The 19,148-nt window shown below is 44.7% G+C and overlaps 2 protein-coding genes across 2 annotated transcripts; both read right to left on the bottom strand.

The window, feature by feature from the left end:
• Positions 1–250: 250 nt before the first annotated feature.
• On the bottom strand, positions 251–9,322 carry LOC137871184 (microtubule cross-linking factor 3-like). Its single transcript, XM_068708856.1, has 11 exons — positions 9,289–9,322; positions 8,145–8,932; positions 7,261–7,485; positions 6,831–6,989; positions 6,510–6,578; positions 5,711–5,980; positions 5,247–5,618; positions 4,391–5,047; positions 3,928–4,262; positions 2,801–2,876; positions 251–348 (listed from the first exon to the last, which is right to left on the bottom strand). Exons 1-9 carry the CDS (start codon positions 9,296–9,298, stop codon positions 4,152–4,154), a joined length of 2,661 nt encoding a protein of 886 aa, XP_068564957.1. The 5' UTR covers positions 9,299–9,322; the 3' UTR covers positions 251–348; positions 2,801–2,876; positions 3,928–4,151.
• A 2,591-nt stretch (positions 9,323–11,913) lies between these two features.
• LOC137871185 (very long chain fatty acid elongase 4-like) lies at positions 11,914–18,133 on the bottom strand. The gene is made up of 7 exons (XM_068708857.1): positions 17,846–18,133; positions 16,027–16,118; positions 15,293–15,480; positions 14,519–14,599; positions 13,571–13,742; positions 13,278–13,405; positions 11,914–12,946 (listed from the first exon to the last, which is right to left on the bottom strand). The coding sequence occupies exons 2-7, from the start codon at positions 16,091–16,093 to the stop codon at positions 12,665–12,667; spliced, it is 918 nt and encodes a 305-aa protein (XP_068564958.1). The 5' UTR covers positions 16,094–16,118; positions 17,846–18,133; the 3' UTR covers positions 11,914–12,664.
• Between the last annotated feature and the right edge of the window lie 1,015 nt (positions 18,134–19,148).

Raw genomic sequence — 19,148 nt, 5'->3', positions numbered from 1 at the left:
GGCAAACGGCAGTTTGAAATCACCTTTTTTGGAAATGAACTTGGTCAAGTCTCTAATGGATTTGAAACAGTTTTTTATGGGAAATCTTACCTCTTCGATTTTTTTCTGGATGTCCTGCAGCTGGTCCTCCCACTCCTGCATCTCTGAGTCAAAGTTGTCCATCAGCTCGGGCCTCTCCTTCCCCCAGGCCCGGCCACTGTGTTCCAGCCCACGCTCCAGATCAATGGCTGCCATGACGCAGGCCGTTCAATTCCCTGAGGCCTCTTTAAATGGCAATTTCCCCTTTCTCCTGTTCCACTTTCCTGTCAGAGGTCACTGAGGGTTGGAGGGATCGATGGCCTGGAAACCCTATAAAGACAGAGAAAAAAAAAGAGGATGAATACTTCATTTTTCTGTGTTTCTGTGTCATTTAGCCCCAAACATGATTTTGAAATCTCAGTGTTTCTTCAGACAAGCGGGAATCTTTTTATTTCACTTTTTTATAATGCTGGTCAACCTGTTTCAACGTTTTCAATCAAGGCATAATAAAATCTACTGCATCAGTGGCAATGACACCCAACTGAGGTTAAATCTAAAGTGAAACCTATATAATCCCATTAAGTTTGAGTCATTTCTACTCGTCTCTACTTGTTTAATTACTTGTATTTATGGCACTTTCTTCCCTCACAAAGATCAGACATTCCTCTCCTTTCAAGTTCTTAAAAAATTCACAGGCATGTAAGCCTACCAACACAGCACGTGTGGACAAGAGTGTTGCATGACATCTCTTGGTCACTTTGACATCCAGTCTGCCTCGTCACATGGGGGAAAAAAACGTAAGTGTCTCAAATGAAAAGGGTTCAACATCGAAATGTCCACTGTGCTGTGTTGTACTGTATCTCAGATGGATCCCCAAACACTGTAACAGTGCGCTGGTCAACATTCATTAGTCACATGGTGGCGTTGAGTTCCAATGGGAGCACTAATAGCCTAACTATTTTTGCAGCCCCTTGCTTTGTTGTCGTCATTGCGTCATTAAATATGACAAGTAGCCTTGTCGAAAGTTCACGAATGTACCAGCCGATTCCCTCCCACTTGTGATGCAAGAGTAGAGAGATATTAATAATCTTGTAACTATGCATAGTAAACTGGCTGCATGGCCTGTGCGCATGGGTGAGGGACAGAGAGAGAGAGGGAATGTACGTCAGAGACAAAATCAAAACATTAAAAAAATGACGGCCCAAAATAATAGAAATAAATGAGTTCAAAATAAATAAAGACTAATACAATTTAAATTAAAAAAAATCTAAACATGACAAAAGAGAAGTCAGGCAGTCTAAATTGTATTAATATTTTGGATACAATTAATTATATACAATTAATTTAAAATTGCATCGTTCCACATGGCACTAAACCATAAGAAATTTGAATTACAGCCATTTCAGCTGTTCTTACCTCTCTCAATATAAAGGTTTTCACTGCTCCAGTATAAATCCTCAGCCTGCTCTAAGTTCCTGCGCTGTGCGTTCCGGCCTCTCCGACGGATTCACTCCGCTCTGCGCCTAATTGTCAGGTCCCCTCTCTCCGGTGCTTCCCCCTTTGCTGTGTTACGTAAACCCCCGCTGACTGGATTTAAAGGGCCCCCCAGTTCTTCTAGTTACCCCTTCGGTGTCGGGGTTAAGTCCGGAGCGTTGAGCCAGAGGGTAAACAACTTCTGTTCCAGCCGGGGTACCCGGCCTTTATACCGCTCCCCACTGTTTACGTGGGCGCGCCATTGGAGCCGGGATCAAATATCATAATGTCAAATTTATTCCGCCATTTGAAGTCTCGATGGGACAACTGTCGTCACCGGCATCCTGGCTATAATTACTGGGGGCTCACGGAGCGAGGGAAAGTGTTTACATAGCTATTTCAGCTGCTGGAATCTCTCAGCCAATGGGCTTCTCTGTTGCCACTCTGCTTTGGGATGCTTGGGCAGATTTTGTCTTGTGACCATGCCCCACTGCAAATCATTTTTTCCAAATGATGCCAAATGGGTGTGTGTGACAGGGTGAGTAATGATGTGTCATAGTCAATAATATCTTTATTATAGGTATAGTCACTAAAAGGAAACTGCAAGGCGGATGCCTGGCATGATTGGAAAATGTTTTACTTGTAAGTCATTAAATGTCACGTGGTCTCGGCATTTTCAATGTTATACAACATTTTCTGGCATATTGTTGCTTCAAAAGAGCCAAAATGTGTGAACTCTCCTTCGCTGTCCTGGAGTAACCCGAACCTGTGTGTGTGTGTGTGTGTGTGTGTGTGTGTGTGTGTGTGTGTTCTTGAATCCTCCCGCTGCAGTGACGTCTGAAGACAGTTGCTACTGTTCATCTGACACGCCATCAATTACTAATCAGTGTTCCTGCAGGGAATTTTGGGGGGCCTCCCTCGGACAAGATCTGACATTTGGCTCTTAGCTTAAAGCCCCGGGATCATCACCATTATTCCTCCACCTGTTATGTTCCCTAATAAATGACAAATTCTTCAGGAGTTAAGGAGAGGGAACAAAAAACAAACTGTATCCTTACTTTACCTAAGAAGAAGCGACTGCGACTCACAACCTGTTACCGGATGAATTAGGCTATGTTTAGTAACAAGGTTAAACCAGGACATAAAAGGGTGAGGCAAGGTGATTTTGGTTTCCTCCCTTACAGCCCTGTGATCTCTAAGCTTCATGTAAGCAATGCCAAACCCTATATGCCCTCCATTTCTGAAACATACTCCATCTACAGTGTCTGTCTAATCATGTGTGATGATATCAACTTAATGGACCACTTACTGGCTCGCAGGGCCTTATCTCATGGTCTTCATCAGCAATATAGGAGATGGAAGGCTTTTGTCCAATTGCCTTTTGGCTTAAAGAAAAAAAGACATAAAAATAAGTTTATTCACTTTCTTGCCAAGACTTGGACAACAAGATAAATACCACTCTCATGTCTGCTAAAGGTGAAGCTAGAGCCAGCAGCAGTTAGCTAGCTAGCTGGTTTAGCATAAAGATAGAAATTAGGAGGAAATCTGACTCTCTTCAAAGATAATTTGTTTAATGCGCCTAGCAGCACCTCTAAAGCAATCAACTTGTAAATGTAAACGTGAAAGCTAGGCTAGCTGTTTCCCAATGCTTCCAGTGTTTGTGCTAAGCTAATCATCTCCTGGCTCTAGCTTCACATTTAGCATCAAGGGTCATTGCCGTTTAGCGGACATCCACAGATTTCTCTTGTGATAACTGAAGTGTCTAGATGACACAATCTGAACTAATACACTTTGTCCAGACCCAGAGGTCACTACGTGGTTAGACTCTACATTTCCATGTGCCCGGACGCACTCAAGATGGAGCTTGGGGTCGTGCTTGACACTCGGACGCTTAAGGCTGAGTCTATCATGTTTTGTGACTCCATCTTTGTGCGAGGACATAGAGGACACATCCAATTGTAATAAACAATTTAAAGAGACTGTTACTTGATATGCTAGTCCTAGTTTTAGTAATCTTACTTGTGATCTTACACATCTTATCCATCTACAGCCAACGTGGACGGAGGTCCTGTAACTGCTCAGTGAATTGGACCTGAGCAAGTTCCATGGACCCTAGAGTTGAAATGATGTTGTGACACTAACTGTTCCAGTGGTAAAGAATTAACTTCTATAATCAAAACTATCTGTTAGTGGTTGAAAAACCCTGAAACAAGGAACATTTCCATACACAGAGGACATATTATGCACCTCTTTGTTGATTGCTATCAAGCAACAATCTTGCCCCTTAAAAATGTGGTCCAATATGAAATAATAAGATTCTATTTGCTTCTTTGTCATCTTCATTATTTACACATTTTGTTCTGCAGCACTACGGACATCAGATCTGTGACACATCGATCAATAGTCCCTTTTTATAGGGTTCGCTTTGTAACTCACCTTCTTGGGGGGACAGATGTGGACAGCGATGTGTTGTGGATAATGTGGACTCCAGTGTTGGATCCAGCCACACTCTTGAATGCGACTGCAGCCTTGGGAAGTGCTGAGCTTTTTCTGTGCTTTTGGGTTACCTTGGCAACAAATGATGCGGGGAGGAAAGAATAACAACAGAGCCAAAAAAAACAAAAACAATACGGGATGATGTGAATAAAGGGAGGCGTACATCACAGAACAAAGAAAAGAGTAAAAAGAAAGACTAGTTTAAAGATGGTGGCGTAAGAGAGGGAAGAGAATAACACAAGTATGAGGATGAGCAAAATGATAGGCTGGAACATCTGGGTGGAGGACGAGCGGACAAACCGGGAGGATGGATTTAGTGAGAAAAGGGAAGAAACAGAATCAGCATTTAACTCTTTGTGACATTTTTAATGCAACCAATAAGCATTTAAAGTGCATGTCTCACCGACAGTGGCTCCTCCGTGTCCCTGTCGTCGAGCCTTGGCACTTCCAGCCTGTCTATGAAGGTCTGCAGTTCTTTGCGGAAGGCCTTCATCTGGGCATTAATGCGATACAGCAGCTCATGTTCCCTGATCCTGCCCCCGTCTTCCTCTCCGCCCTCCTCCCCTCCCCTACCGAACATCAGGTCGCCGTTTGAGACGAAGACCCTCGCCTCCGAGATGATGGTGGCCGTGTCGGCGATGAGCCGGTCGATGGTCCGGGCGAGCCTCTCCGCCTCCGCGCGGATGTCAGTCATGTGCTGCCTCTCGCGCAGGCTGCACCGGCCACCGGGCAGGAAGCGGGCCAGGGCGGAGGAGGCGGCACCCTCTGGCGGGGTGTAGAGGCCCCGTGTGGGCGTCAGGCAGCGGCTGCTTCCGTTAGTGTTTCTGACCTCATCCGAGTCACTTTCCCCACCTACGGGGCCCTCGCGTTTGCGGTGTGGCGGGACGAGGCGGGAGGAGGTGGAGTCCTCGTCGCTCTCGCGGCGACCACTTGTGGCACCGCCGGCATCGCTGTCTGCGTCGCTGTCCCTCGGGCTGGGCCGCAGGGAGAGGTGGGAGGCCAGGTCATAGCGCTGCATGTTGGAGAGGAGCACACGGTTCTCGTACTGCAGCTGCATCACCTGAATGAAGACAAAGAGACGTTAGAGTAGTAACAATTTGAAATCTGATTTGTTTTTCTTCTAAACAGGACATATAGCAACAATTTCATGAGGTTTAACAAGATACTTTTTGTTCTATGACTAGAAAAGTCATAAACAGAATTCCAGAATACATTCAAAAAGGTCATGAATGGTAATATTATCAATCAACTTGTAGTACCTTGCCACTTAGGTCATTAATCTGTAGCCTTGCTGCCTTTAACTCCTCCTGCAGGGCTTCTGCCTTTGCTCCATCAATCCCTCCGCCTCCCGCTCCGCCCCCATGCCTGCCGCCTCCCTCGTGGGCTTTGAACCGTAGCTTGTTCAGCTCAGCAGTGACTCTCTTGTTTTGATCTTCCACGTCAGCCAGGTTCCTCCTCAGCAGCTCTGCCTCATCCTCCACCAGCTGCAGCTGCTGTCGGAGCTCCGTCAGATCGTCGCCGAGGCCTCGGCCCGAGCCGGGCCCACCCGCCGCTCCGGACCCAGAGCCTCCAGCGCCCTCTCCTTCCCCGCGGAGGTCGTCGAGCTCGGCCCTCAGGCCACGGTTCTCAACCTGTGGGATAGAGGGGGGGGAGAAAAGCTCACATGACTCCCACTGGGGTAGTACTCCCTCATTAGACCCAGGTGGCATCGTCTGCTTCTTACCTCCAACTCGACTATTTTCCTCCCCAGGATGTTGGCCTCCTCCTCCACCAGGCGGAGCCGGAGCTTCAGCTCTGACTCCCGGGTGGTGGGCGGACCCCCAGCCTCCCCTTTAGGATGGGTGCTGTCCAGCTCACCGTAGAAGGAGCGGTACTTCTGCAGCTCTTGCTCCAGACGGTCCTTCTCTTTGTCAATCTTGGCCGTCTTCTTTCTCATAAGCACCGCTTCCTCTTTGATGAAAGCTAGCTGGCACTTGAGGTCCTCATTGTCCTCCTGGAGCGAAGAGACAACACAGACCTGTGAATGCCTTTGAGTAGAAACGGCTCAAACGTAATCCTGAAGTTCAAAAAGTCGGTCTCCGCAATAAGTCATAAAGACGGAAGGATTTAAGATTAAAGAGAGGATTTTGTAGCGCAGTCTCTCAAAGCCAAACCGTTATCTATCATTGGACCGAGAGGATGTTTGACGTCTTCTAAGTCTAAAGTGATTCCTGGAGCTCTGCAAACTCTCAGCTTTCATTTAAAATATACTTTTCTTTCAAATGATTGGAGCCCTTGCTTTGGCCTGTCGTGGCTCCGAAGTGAAAAGCAAGCGAAACCTGCAGGAGTTTTAATTAGTCTTATTGACGACTTCTCACAAATATGCACCAAGGAGGCCAAAGGGAAGAAGATACATAATTAAATCAGGACAGCAGATGTTCCTTAAAAAGATACTTCCTGGTGATTATCTCCATTATGTTGGTCCTCATGATTGTTCATGCAAGAAAGGGAAAAAGGGTAAAAGAACAACAACCACCTCTCACCTCTGTAGGAGTCTGTGCTAATTTCCTGTCTGTCTTCTGGACGTCCTTGCTTCCTCTTCTCTTTTGAGACTGTTGGAGGACAGGATACTGAAACATTAACGTGTGCCTGTATGTACAGTATTTGAGCGTATTGTGCAGCTTTTTGTTCAACTGTTCCTCCACTTGCAATTTGAAGGAAAGCATTTAGAATAAAGTGCACTATTCATAAACAAAAAGGTGACAGGTCATGTGATAAAAGCTTTAGCTGAACATCAAAGTGGATTGTGTGGCGCTCGTTAATGCCGTGTGATGTAGGTGGATTGTGGGTAAGTGTCTACTCACCTCTTTGGTTTTGTCTAGTTCATTCTGCAGGGCTTGTTTGGTCACCTCGACCTCGATGAGCTTCTGCCTCAGCTTTTCATTCTCCTCCTCCGTCTTTGTGCGCTTCTCCTCCACCTTTTCCAGCTCGTGGTGCAGCCGCACAGACACATCCTTCGCTACCTGCATTGTTGAGTTATTGCGAGGATATCATTTTAGACTATTTTCACACCAGCTTTGCTGATTTTTTTTTTTTTAATCTTCACTTTTCAATCATCTCTTAACACGTAACTTGACTATCTTTGGGCACAGTAGTCAAAGCTACAACCATGGCAATTGTTTCTCTGAAGGCAATGTTTTCCCCTGTGGCAGTGGCTCTATTAAAAGCTTGCATACACATCCTTTGGGACGGCTCCCAGACAGACACAGAGCAACCTTCCCCTCCCCTCTGCACCTTCAGGTCCTGCTCCAGACTCCTGAGCAGCTCCTCATCGATCTCCCCCGTCTGGGCGTAGCGCAGCTTCTTCCTCTCGGCCTTCCTCAGACGGTACTGCAGGATCCGGCAGTTTTTATTGGCCCTCTCCAGCTCACGCCTCATCTCCTGCAGCTGACACGTGTCTTCCTCGTAGAATGTGTCCCGCATCTCGTCCATCTCGGTCCTCATCTCCTCAATTTCACACTGGTGGGTGCGCAGTAAAGATTGTGTGTCACAGTTATGAGACGGTCAAGATTAAGACCAGGACAATCTCTGCCGTTTGGTCGACTTTTGACTCTGCAGAGTCAGTGATGGAAGTTTTGGACTCGAGCCAAATGTAGTCAGCTTTAGAGATGTGCACAGGATTTTAAGAAGAAACAACACAAAATGATCTGAATTCAAATGTATTTCAAGACTGGATGTGAATTGCTTACATTTTATTTTCAAACACTGTCTTCTACCAACATGGCACATGCAAATCCCAGTTGTTGACTCCCTTTGGCCCCCATTTTAACAAATATAATTGATCCTAGCAGATCAATATGATCAATAACCAATTAGTCATCTGTAGCCAGTGTATTTTCAATTTTAATCTAATCTTTATGTTCTGTGAAGACGCGGAGGATGTTCAACAGACAAATCAAATCATGTTTACTTATCCGTGGTTCCTAAACACACAATTTAGAGTAATGTGCCATTTCAGGGTTTCATGGGCCCACAGGCTTCAATACAAACATGGTCAATCTAATCTAATTTCGACTGTTTTGCAGTGGATTCTGGTGCGAAGGTGCATTTGTATCTATATTCATAATCATTCCTTTCTGATGACACAGCTCCAGACACAAAACTAAACTGTATCAAACCTTGAGATCTTCATTTTCGTCAAGCAGTCTCTCCATCTCGTCTTCGAAGGCCTGGTCCTGCTGTGTCACGGACCCCGCCTCTGTCGCCTCTGCAGCCGGCTCCGGCTCTCCCGCAGCGGCCTCCTCTGTCCCCATGTTGTCCGTCTTGGTTTGCATCCTCGCCCCGCTTCTTTTCAGTCTCTTCTGCAGGTGGAACTGGATGAGTTCAGCCTGCAAGCATCCTCCCCTCCACAAACCCAAACCGAGGCCCGCGCCGCAGCCGCTCCTCTCCCTACGGCCTCCTTCCTCTCCGGGTTTCTTCCCTTTCACTGCCGAAGAAGACGAAGCTCTGCCGGGCAACAGGCGCTGAGAGGAGTCGCCTTTGAGGCAGGGCAGGCGTAAAGCGGAGCGACGGGCCGACGCTGATGAATCTTTCGGATCGTCCCCGGCAGCATCCGCCCTGTTTGGTCCGACTACATCAGCTTCAGCACCATCCGGGTGAACAGCTGCACCGCCGCGGCTCTCGGGCTCCCTCTCCCTTCCGTCGGCGGACCTCAAACTGTCCCTTGCGCCGATGTGTCTGCTCGTTCCTGCGGGGAGAGGAGACCTGGACCTGCCTGGGTGTCTTGGAGCTCGCTTGGTTGCCCCTTCCTGGGCTGTGGCCGGCGAGGGAGCCCGGTGTTGCCTCCTCCTCCCTGCGCTATTGTCTGCCGACGATGTTGACGATGATGGAGGATCTGCAGCGCCGCTGGCGGCAGGCTTCATTTTCTGCTCCACTGAAATCAGCTCCAAACATCGGCTGTAATTTTCTAGTTGTTTTTCACAAGCAAAAAATGACAAAAGCTGCACAGAAAACTCCAAATGCACTAAATTACAAAGCTAAGCCCGGTTTTAATTACATTTAAACATTCTTCAACTAGAGTCGCAACTTAGAGGAAGATGCTTCCTGCATGCACGCCACTAGAAGCCGCTTTTCTGCAACTGCTTCACCCCTCATCATGCTGAACCATCACTTTACAAGGGAGGTGAAGGCCGAGGCTACTGTTTGTCCAGGACCACTAAACATGGACTGTAACCTGCTGGCCCTGACCGACAGATGTATTCTTAATAGTCCAAACTAATGCATTTTACATGGAGAGCTCCACAAAATGGGTGCATTTCTTACCGCAGAGCATTAAGGAGAGTCGCTGACACGGGGCACCACCAGGCAGTGCAGGGGGCACTGACCATATGACGTGAGGATGTACGTCACACCAGGAAGTGTCTCACATTTAAATGAGTTCCATTGGCATGCACTGCCATGATTAAGTAGCTACACGATTGCCAAAGCAGGCTGCACATTATTTACAATGTAACAATTTAGATTTAATGAGCAGAATACCTGACTTGCATGCAGAAATATTCACTTCAATTTATTATTAATAACATGTTTTATTTTCTAGACAGAGTTAAATATAGAGTTAAAGGCAGGACTAGAATATTCTAGTCTAATTTACACATGTGGAAGCAGTTTTAAGCCGTTAATATCGTCTGTAGCTCTGAAGGTGGATTTCTAATATTTGAGTAAATAACATCTTATCATCTTGTAATTTTCAACAGAAAGCCTGTGTTAGCTTAAAAACTTGACATGTGGAGTTTAAAAGACGGGAAGGTCTAACAAAAGAGACTATTCAGATGCATCATGGGAATTGCGTGGCAGTGTTTTTAAGGTTGGGACTAAACGTTGGAATATCTTGTCAGTAGTGACCGTTGTTTTTTTCTCTTGTAAATCCCTCAGTTTAATGAAAGATTACGGTTTTTCTTGCTTGACGATACAGATTTTAATACATCAAAGATTCCCTGCATGGGCACATGATATGCCTCACTCACTCTCACCAGGAATCACACGACACATCTCATCTGCTTCTGACCCAATGCATGTCCTGTAACTATATTCTGGCCCAGTAGAGGGTGCCCTCCTCACGTCAAACCGAGAGTCAGTCCAAGCTCTGAAGGCAATCCGTCCCACACACACACACGGCGGGCCAGCAAAACGCTGACTGTTTCCACTCCGTTAGGCTAGAATGAGCTCCTTAGTCATATAATTGCTAATGAGATGAGTGAGTGACGGGTCAGGTTTGCAGAGATTTAACCCCTGAAAACGTACCCTTCACCCTCTGACAGACCCGGCCTCTCAGAAGGCCCGGTGGGTCCGTCGACCGCCAGTCATCCTATAACATGACGGGTCTATTTCCTACACATTATCAAAGGCAGAGAAAGAGTTTGGGAACCAGCAATTTGTATTACACTTAAGTGGTTTTCTTTAAAGAGTTGCATAAGGATGTATTAACTATTAACTATGTATTATTGATGGATGTATGCTAACTTTTTCTAGCACACAACTCTGTGCCACAGCTCCACTGAATGTCTGCAGGTTATAGTGACCTGTGCTAAATGCCTTCAGTAGAAAAGCCTTGGCCCTTTGCAATCCTCTTAGGCCCTGGCTTAGATCCCTCTGTGTCCCCATGGAGGACAAATACTCCTCCTCTGACTGATCCCATCCAGTCTATCATTCACATCTTCACCCGTACACCTCCACCCTGATGCCATGGGTGCCAAGTTACAGAGAGCTGCACCATGATAAGATGGAAGGGCTGCAAAGTAGGTCATGTACTGTGCCATAGGTTGGTAGAAAAAGTGGCTAAGCATGAGAAAAAAGAAAACAACAACTGTGGCCTGAGAGGTGACGTATAAGGAATAATTGATCTGAGGCATTAGGACAACAGGAGAAATGTGGAGGAAGAATTATTTAATAGATGTCATTAGTGAATCCACAATGTGGTGAAGGAGCAGTGGGATATAGTGAGACTGTCCCAGGGTAATGAAGAAATGGATGCAGAGTGTGGATGGAGGGGTAAAGTTTTTTTTTAATTGACCAGTATATTAAATTCACAGCAGATATCACTTAGCTGTTTCTTTTGCAAAAAAAAAAACGGTATGTATTTGCTAATATTTGGGGCGAAATGTGCATCTGTTACTTGCCCTGTCTGTATTGTATAGTCATTTGCATAATGAATCAAAACTATATCAAAACAACACCGTTTGAGAGTGACAGGAGCAACCTCATGGCAGATTAGTGAAGGCTTCTCTTCCAGTGACCTGCTTTCCTGGGTATCTCATGGAGTGACGTGGAAGTAAGCTCTTTTGGAGCTAAAGCCAATTTACCCCCAAAGATTAGGGCAGATCTGTCTGGACAGGCCAAAGACAGAGCACACCTCTGACTCTCACACACACACAGAGACGAGCTACTTCCATCTTCCCAGGATGGAAGAGAGATGAAGGAAGGACAGGAAAAGAAGGACAAAGGCTCTGTCTTTAGATTAGGTTCCTAGTGCAAGACAGTTTGATGCTATAGGTTGAGTACAATGTTGCTTTAGCATTAAATTAGCCGATTTACAATTGATTTTGCGCTTGTGCTCGCACCAACACAAAGACACACAAACGTAAACTATGGGGTGCTGACATTGTCTTTATTTCAGTTCTATGTGCAGCCAGAAGCTGTGTTGCTTTCATTCTTTTTAAGACAATGAAATAACCATTTGTTTTTCTTTAAAAAAAAAAAAAAAAAAAAAAAAAAAAAAAAGTCCTACATGGCAGTGAGACAATATTCAGCTGAGTTTCAAATCTCTTATTTTTGCACCTCGGCTACAAAAAGAAAACAAAAATCACGAGGACCCACAAAGAATTATTAAAACAAAGATACCCATACATTTGCATGAATAAAAGAAACTACAGTCCCCCTCCCTCAAAGTGATTTAAACCAAGTTTTAATTCACAATGATCACAAAGAAAACATGTCATTCTGTAAATGCAGCACAGTTAATTCAGTGTCAGACAGCAGAGAGAGATGTAAAGTCCCGGACATGTTGGATTGGTAGGTGAAGTAGATGAATGACAAGAACTTAAATAGGGTTAAATGGCAATTGTGAGAATGTCGTACTTTGCTCAACTCCAATTATGAGCAAACATAAATTTACCCCCCGAACCAAGAAAAAAATGCATCTGCATGTCGTTTTGTTGGTAATAGTTAAATTCATTAAAACTCTTATAGAGCACTAGAAAATAAATTAGCATATTAAAGACTATTTAAGCTTTCAGTTAAAACAATACTGGAATCCAGAGTACAAAAGTTGGAGGTGAATTTTGGTTGATAGGTTGGTGGATGCTGAGCAGATTGTAGGTCCGATAATATTTTTGGTCCTTTTACGGTCCAAAAGCCAGTTGGACAGAAGAGCACGGAGCCTACGTGATCAGCATCGTACTTGTTGTGGAGACAACCAACACCCCTCTCTTCCTCTCAAAACCCCTTACAGACACAGACACACACTTCTACCCTTTCACCTTTCCAAGTCAGTCACAAATCACATCTTTCTACATTTATGTGCAGGGATGATGAAGCCAGTGTGGTTTCTGTCTATCCCTACCCTCCTTCTCTGGCCCTTAAAACAACTGTCTTTTTTTTTTTTTTTTTTTAAATCGGCCGAGTAAGCACTCTTCCGTCTTTACTCCCTCTTCGCTCTTCCTCTCTTTTGCCTCTTCCCGTTATCCTCCACCTCCTCCACTTTGCTGTGACCGTTGGCTACCGCCGAGGTGCCGTTTGCCACGGGCTTGCCTCCCTTCTGGGAGGAGGAGGGTTTGCGTCGGTAAGCGTGGTAGTAGAAGTTGGCGAAAAGGATGATGAAGGTGACGGCGTAGCCAATCAGAGCCCACTGCATCCAGGCGGGGAACGGACAGCCTGTGTAGAGGGAGTGGCCAGCATGGCCGATGGTCACGTGGAACTGGATCTGTTGAACACACAAAATCAAATTATTAAGCCAAATGAAACAACATGAAGCGCAGTAAATACGCAACAAACTTGCAGAATGTACTATATGAAAATGCAGACCGTTGTTGTGACCATGACTTATAATGTACTGCACATAAAAAGCACTTTTTGGATATTTACTTTCATTGAAATAGACGACAGACGTATATCTTAGTGACCTAACTGCAATGTTATGTCTTTACAACAACAACAGTACAATTAGTGCTGATAAAATGGTGTTATTTTCACCAAAAACATCCACAGAACACACACAACAGAAGCAAATGCATAAAGAATAAGAAAAGACCCACCATCTGAATAATGGTGAGGTATTTCTTCCACCAGAGGTACTTCTGCATCTGAGGTCCCAAAGCTGCCAGGCCGTAGTATCCGTACATGAGCACGTGGATGGAAGAGTTGATGGTTGCACCAAAAAATGCTGTGGAAAGATTGAAAGGGTTGAATTTTGCATCAGCTGTCATCGTGTTATTTATACATGGCTGGCGGAGGCAAATGAATGCCAGCCTATAAGTGGCACGAAGACAACGTCGATCTGATGAATTCAACAGCTGGACGTCCTGACGATTAGGATCCTTTCACTCACATTGTCCACCGGGGACCCACTTGATGCCGATCCACCAGAGGATGAACATGGTGCAGTGGTGGTAGACGTGGAGGAAGCTGACCTGGGTGAACTTCTTCCTCAGGATGAAAAAGACGGTGTCCAGGAATTCCACTCCTTTGGAGATGTAGTACCACCAGAGAGCGGATGCTATCTGAAGACGTAAAAACACAGGGCGGGGTGAACTATTGCAGCTCTCGACAGCATCGGTGATAGGTAGCGGCTTCAGACTGCGAATACAATGTGCAGACATTGATGTAGTACTCATTACTGTCGCTTAAGTTCTTAGTTAATCAGCCCTTTAAAGCCCCACCTTATTCCACTCGTGTAGGAGAGTTGAGCGAAGTCTTACTACTGCAGAGAGCAGTTTTTATGAATATATTTGTGAACAAGGTATCATAACAAAATATTTGACGTCACTTAGATATCATATATTAAGAGTAATTGTATGATATATAGTATATTTATACATATATATACATGTATGTATTGCAGATGTATTCACGTCCCACAGCAATATGTCACACATCACTCATGTGTGTTCTCCTATTTAAGTCTTGATTCCTCGCAGCACATGGTTGCTCTCTAAGCCACGGCGGTGTGGCATCATGCCATCATTAAAGAGCCTGAGGTTGGAGACTGGGGGGGCGGAGCCTCGCAGTGGCGAGACCAATTACTCCCGCCTATGTGAGTGCAGGCCACACCCTGTTTGTACCGAAATCCCTGGAGACTTAAAAAAAAAAATCTCTTTTCTCCTTTAACCTTTAACTAAACTAAAGGCACTTGCTGCTGCTGTTGCGATTATCAAAAAGTAAAAAACATTTCTTTTGGTAGTCGTGTAGACAGGTGTGTGTGTGTGTGTGTGTGTGTGTGTGTGTGTGTGTGTGTGCGTGGATGTGTTCGGTGACGTGTGCATTGGAGGGAGCTTACCCTGACTTCGTTGACGTCGTTGGAGTAGCTGACAGGCTGACAGAGGTAGCTGTACCCGGCTGATCTAGAGGCTAGAAGGAGCTGATGGGAAGAAAGAAAGAGCAAACTCAGAAAACGGCTGATAGGAAACTGGTCGACATTTTCTAAGCTATGGAGAAACTACAGCAGCGACCGCGAGTAATCCCTGTTGACACACTCTTTTTCTAAAAAAATAAAATTAGACGAGCTATTAGACATCACGGATTGGAAATCATTGCTAGAGTTGAATCTGCATCTTGCAGGAACTGCTGCAGCTTATTTTTGATTAGAGTGGATCGGTCACAAAACACAAAGCGCCTCGACATTATTTGCTCCAAAAGAACAAACTTGCCCGGTGCTTGGTTGAGATAATGTGTTGAGAGAACACACCTACATGAACCTTTGTGTTCAACCGATAAAGTGGTTCAACTGTGAGTGATTGTCTTGTCTCTTAACGTTAAGCAGCAAGTTTGTCACAGAGTCAGTATCACTGGTGTAATGTTTTCTATACCGTCCATTATCCTCTTTTCTTGCCTTTTCATGTATTCTGTGTGAGCAACAAGTAAAATGAAACATGCATAATTAGCTGGAGTTAAGTAAGCGTTTATATAGTGAATGAAGCTAATTTATTTTGTAAAATTAGACGTATAGAGTCTATAAACATAATAATGTCTCTGCATTTAATATGACCGCCAAAAAGCGACTACATGCTATGTGCGCTACTGTAACAGGTGAAGATAATCTACGTGTCCTTACCTCTTTGGCGATGTAGAAGTTGAGGACCACCATGCTGAAGTTGTAGACTATGAGGGTCTTCCTGAGTATGTAGGGCTGGCGGTCCTGCATGTATCTAGGCCCCGCCCACAGGAAGAGCAGGTACAGGCAGCTGATGGCCAGAGTGGGGACGGGAGACGACATCATCGGCCAGCTCTCCACCCTCTTGTCTGGAGGACACAGGCGTGGTTTCAATGGTGGGAAAAATGTGAGGTATGGTGGTTTAACAACAGAACCACTGTTGTTCAAGTGAACACACATGTAATGCGCAACAGGCACGCCTTCTCCTACAACCTTTAGGACACTTTGTGCTAAATATTACACTGTAGCATTCTGACGAACAGCTAAAAGAAAAATTCAAGAACAATCCAGTGCTTTTACGATACATGTTGTGCAGTTTGTCCTTTTGTTTCTGCAGATACAGGGACAATGCACAGGACGTCGCCACATAAGTGAGCCAACAGGTTTATTTTAAGTCCCCAGTTTGACCATTTTGTACGTATTTGTGGGTGAAAACGAACCTCTTCGCTCGCTGCTTCCTGGTCCGACTTTGACTTGCCAGACTTTGCTATGCAGTTATATTATCACATACATATCAAGTATGACTCTTTTTTTCTGTTTTTAACCAGAAAGACAACATGGTCAAATTGGGCAGTTTTCTGTCCCCAACAACTGCTCTTGTGTGTTTCGCAACAAAGTGATTAAAAAGATCTTACCTGCTATAGTAAGGCCCCATTTGTAAAATTCTACAGTGTCATTCACCAGATGTGTTACAGCCTCCATGGCTCTGCCTTTGGTCCCGATTATACTGAAAAAGAGAGAAAGAGACGGAGGCAAGACAGGCAGCGTCAGTGAGAGTCACCCAAAATTAAATTACAGGCCATACGTATCCTATCATTGTAACTAGCAGCATGAGGAGCTACGCTGCATCACCGTAGCACTCTCTACAAAACACTCTTGTAAACGACTGAATCATCGCTAGCTTGTGATTGCTGATGCACACATATCAAGCCGAAGACGTCTAGACTGACCCCCAAAGACAACAATTGTCAGCATCGTATCAAACTTTGCAGGGTGTCTTATCGGATCATGTGGCAAGTGAAAGCCTTTTAGAAAGGGATTTCTATCATGTGTCACATATGCTACAGAGTAGGATCATTCAGCTCATTCTAAATGAATGGATGCCGTCTTTTCATGACAATTGTACATTGTGGCATTGCTGGAAACACTCTAAAGGACCACGCCAGGCCTCTCTTTTCTTGCCCTCATTGGAAACTTTACGGTAACATTAACCTCCACAAGATGTTAATGCACTTTCCATCGATTCTTGTGAAGAATCTGGCCCGTCACAACAGTTTGAGATAACTGCAGGAAATAGGATCAATGATACGGGGTAATTCCCTTTCCTCCGTTTCTGACACGTTTCTCTCTTTCATATAGATTGATAAGACTTAATAATTCTTCTATTAACCTCCTTTAACTCACTGACGGGACAAATATGACAGAAGCGAATCAAACTAACATGTATAATAATGGTCTGGTACATTGACTGTAATTAAGCAGCATTACGTAACACACACTCCTTATCCACCTGGGAGCTGAGAGCAGGTGTCTCCATATTAATCTATAATTAATCCGATGCGTCAGATCAGATTCCCTTTCAATAATTAATTGCTCTGTATACAGTGACTACTGTCCACCAATGAGAGTTCGCTGACAGCAAAATGCTGAGTAGTACTGCACACGGGTGTGCACTAGATAATCTGACTTTTTTTGTGTTGTTGTTTTTACAGGACTTCATAAAACAACATCCCCACCCAGGGTTTAGTTTAGTTGCAGTGGGCCGCGGAGGGAACTCAGACAGTGAAGGGGTTAACCGGGTTTGTGCGCACACAAAAAGACAGGGGCGCATGTGTCAGCAGGTTTCGCTCGGACCGCTCAAGAGGCTTAAATTCAATTGATCAACGAGCTTAGATGTAGGCCTAAGTACAAATGCCCAACGACCCACAAGCCTGTTTGATGGTTATCTGCCTCCATGTGCTATATGACACACTAAAAGAAGAACCGTGTTCATGAGGAAAACAGTGAATAACACACTGTTATGATAACAGTTATTGTAATGTTGCAGGAATAATATTTAAAAAACGCTCAGATTTGTTTTTCCACAGCCAATAAATCATTTACACTTGTTTTATCTCAGGGATTTAAATAATTAAAATATAATTCAAATGGGTTTTTTTCTAAACAGGTGTGTGGGTGAACGGTGCTGAGAGTAAATGAAGAAAACCAGAATAATATTAGCAACGAAACTATAAAAACGTGATGAAAAGTGACGACCCACGTAGAAATAATTGACTTGACGTGGACAAAGGGCTGGGCTTTTTTCCAGCAAGGCTTCTTAATTAAGCCCCAAAATACGACTAAACGCTGGGAGTTTATTTTTTTATATATGTGCATGCAGGAAAAGCATTTAACATGCCGAAAAAACTAAATTACAACGCAGCACACATCCACAATTGTAAAAACGGTACTCACGTCCTCGATATTTAAGAGCGTGTAATGACATCCGGTGCAATTTGATGCCCAACTCTCCTCTCAGTTACTGCTCCGCTCCGCTCCGCTCCTCTTCTTCTTCTTCTTCTTCTTCTTCTTCTGCTTCTTCTGCCGTTACTGCTAATCAGTTTCTACGCCGCTCCGGCTACAGTTCGACATTAAACAGCGATTTGGCAAGAAACTAGACAAGGCAAGTGAAAATATACGTCTCGGATGGGCCAGTCATGCATTCAGTCCGTGCCGGCCGCTCAGCCGCATCATCTTCTTGCAATCTCCTAGACGCCGAGAAGCCAGATGGCATTGCGCATGCGGGAATTCATTCCCGTGTCTCGTGCGCGTGCGTGCGCGCGGCAGTCGTTTATCCTCGGTATTTACCATTACTATATAACTAAAAACTACAATGAACCAACTAATTAACCAACAAACGAGCTAAATCACGTAATACGTCTAAATAAAGTACTACTCAGGGTTTATTGTGAATGGATAAGCTAAGCTTATGTTTCTACACAATTTGCCCAAATCCATTTATCTCCTCTGGCTCTGCTGGCAGATGGTGATACCATGTTCTCCCCTTGTCGTTCTGGCCGGGTTGTCCCACTAGATGGTGCTGTCAATCCATCCTTGGATCTTCTACCTCGGGAGGGATGAGGGTTCTTTGAAGGAAGCCTGGCTACCTTTGTCACAGTGAGTCAAAAATAGAAAAGAAGTTCCCCTTTCTCTGTAGTTTACCAAAACATCCTGCTAGCAAGGAACATTGCAGTATGTCTCTGCTGACAGAGTTTATTATGTGATTTGCCGCAAACACTGGACATCACAAGGGAATATTTAGTTGTGATGCGACTGGTAGCGTCCGTGGAGCCTCATGCACATCCAGGGTCTTTTGGCACAGCTCGGAGTGGACGGTGTCATTTTTGGTTCATTCAGAAAGGCTCTATCCTTTTCCTTTGTTTCATTTACCTAATTCTTATAGGCTTACAGATGCAGCTGGACTGTGTTAACAGTAAAGCCACTATAATAACAATAATATTAAAATTAGGGAAGAAATGGAGTGTGTGTGTGCATGCGGTGTAATGTGTCAAAATAAATTAAGAAAACATTGGTATATTTCAGAGTATTAAGGGTGTGGACACAATAATATGGACCCTTTCTACAAAATAACACTGTGTGCAGTACCTCCTATTTGTTCTGGTGTCTTTTGTTTCCTCTTGGCTGCGGCTCTTGGCTGAAGTATCAACTCAGTAAAGACATCTATCTAATCCACTTAACGTGAATAATAAGTCAACTC

The sequence above is a fragment of the Cebidichthys violaceus genome, unplaced genomic scaffold, assembly GCF_023349555.1.
Source record: "Cebidichthys violaceus isolate CVI_PGR_0920_01 unplaced genomic scaffold, fCebVio1.0.p SCAF_14, whole genome shotgun sequence".
Lineage (NCBI taxonomy): Eukaryota > Metazoa > Chordata > Actinopteri > Perciformes > Stichaeidae > Cebidichthys > Cebidichthys violaceus.
Note: the sequence above shows the minus strand (reverse complement) of the source record. Positions and strands in the feature narration are given on the sequence as shown.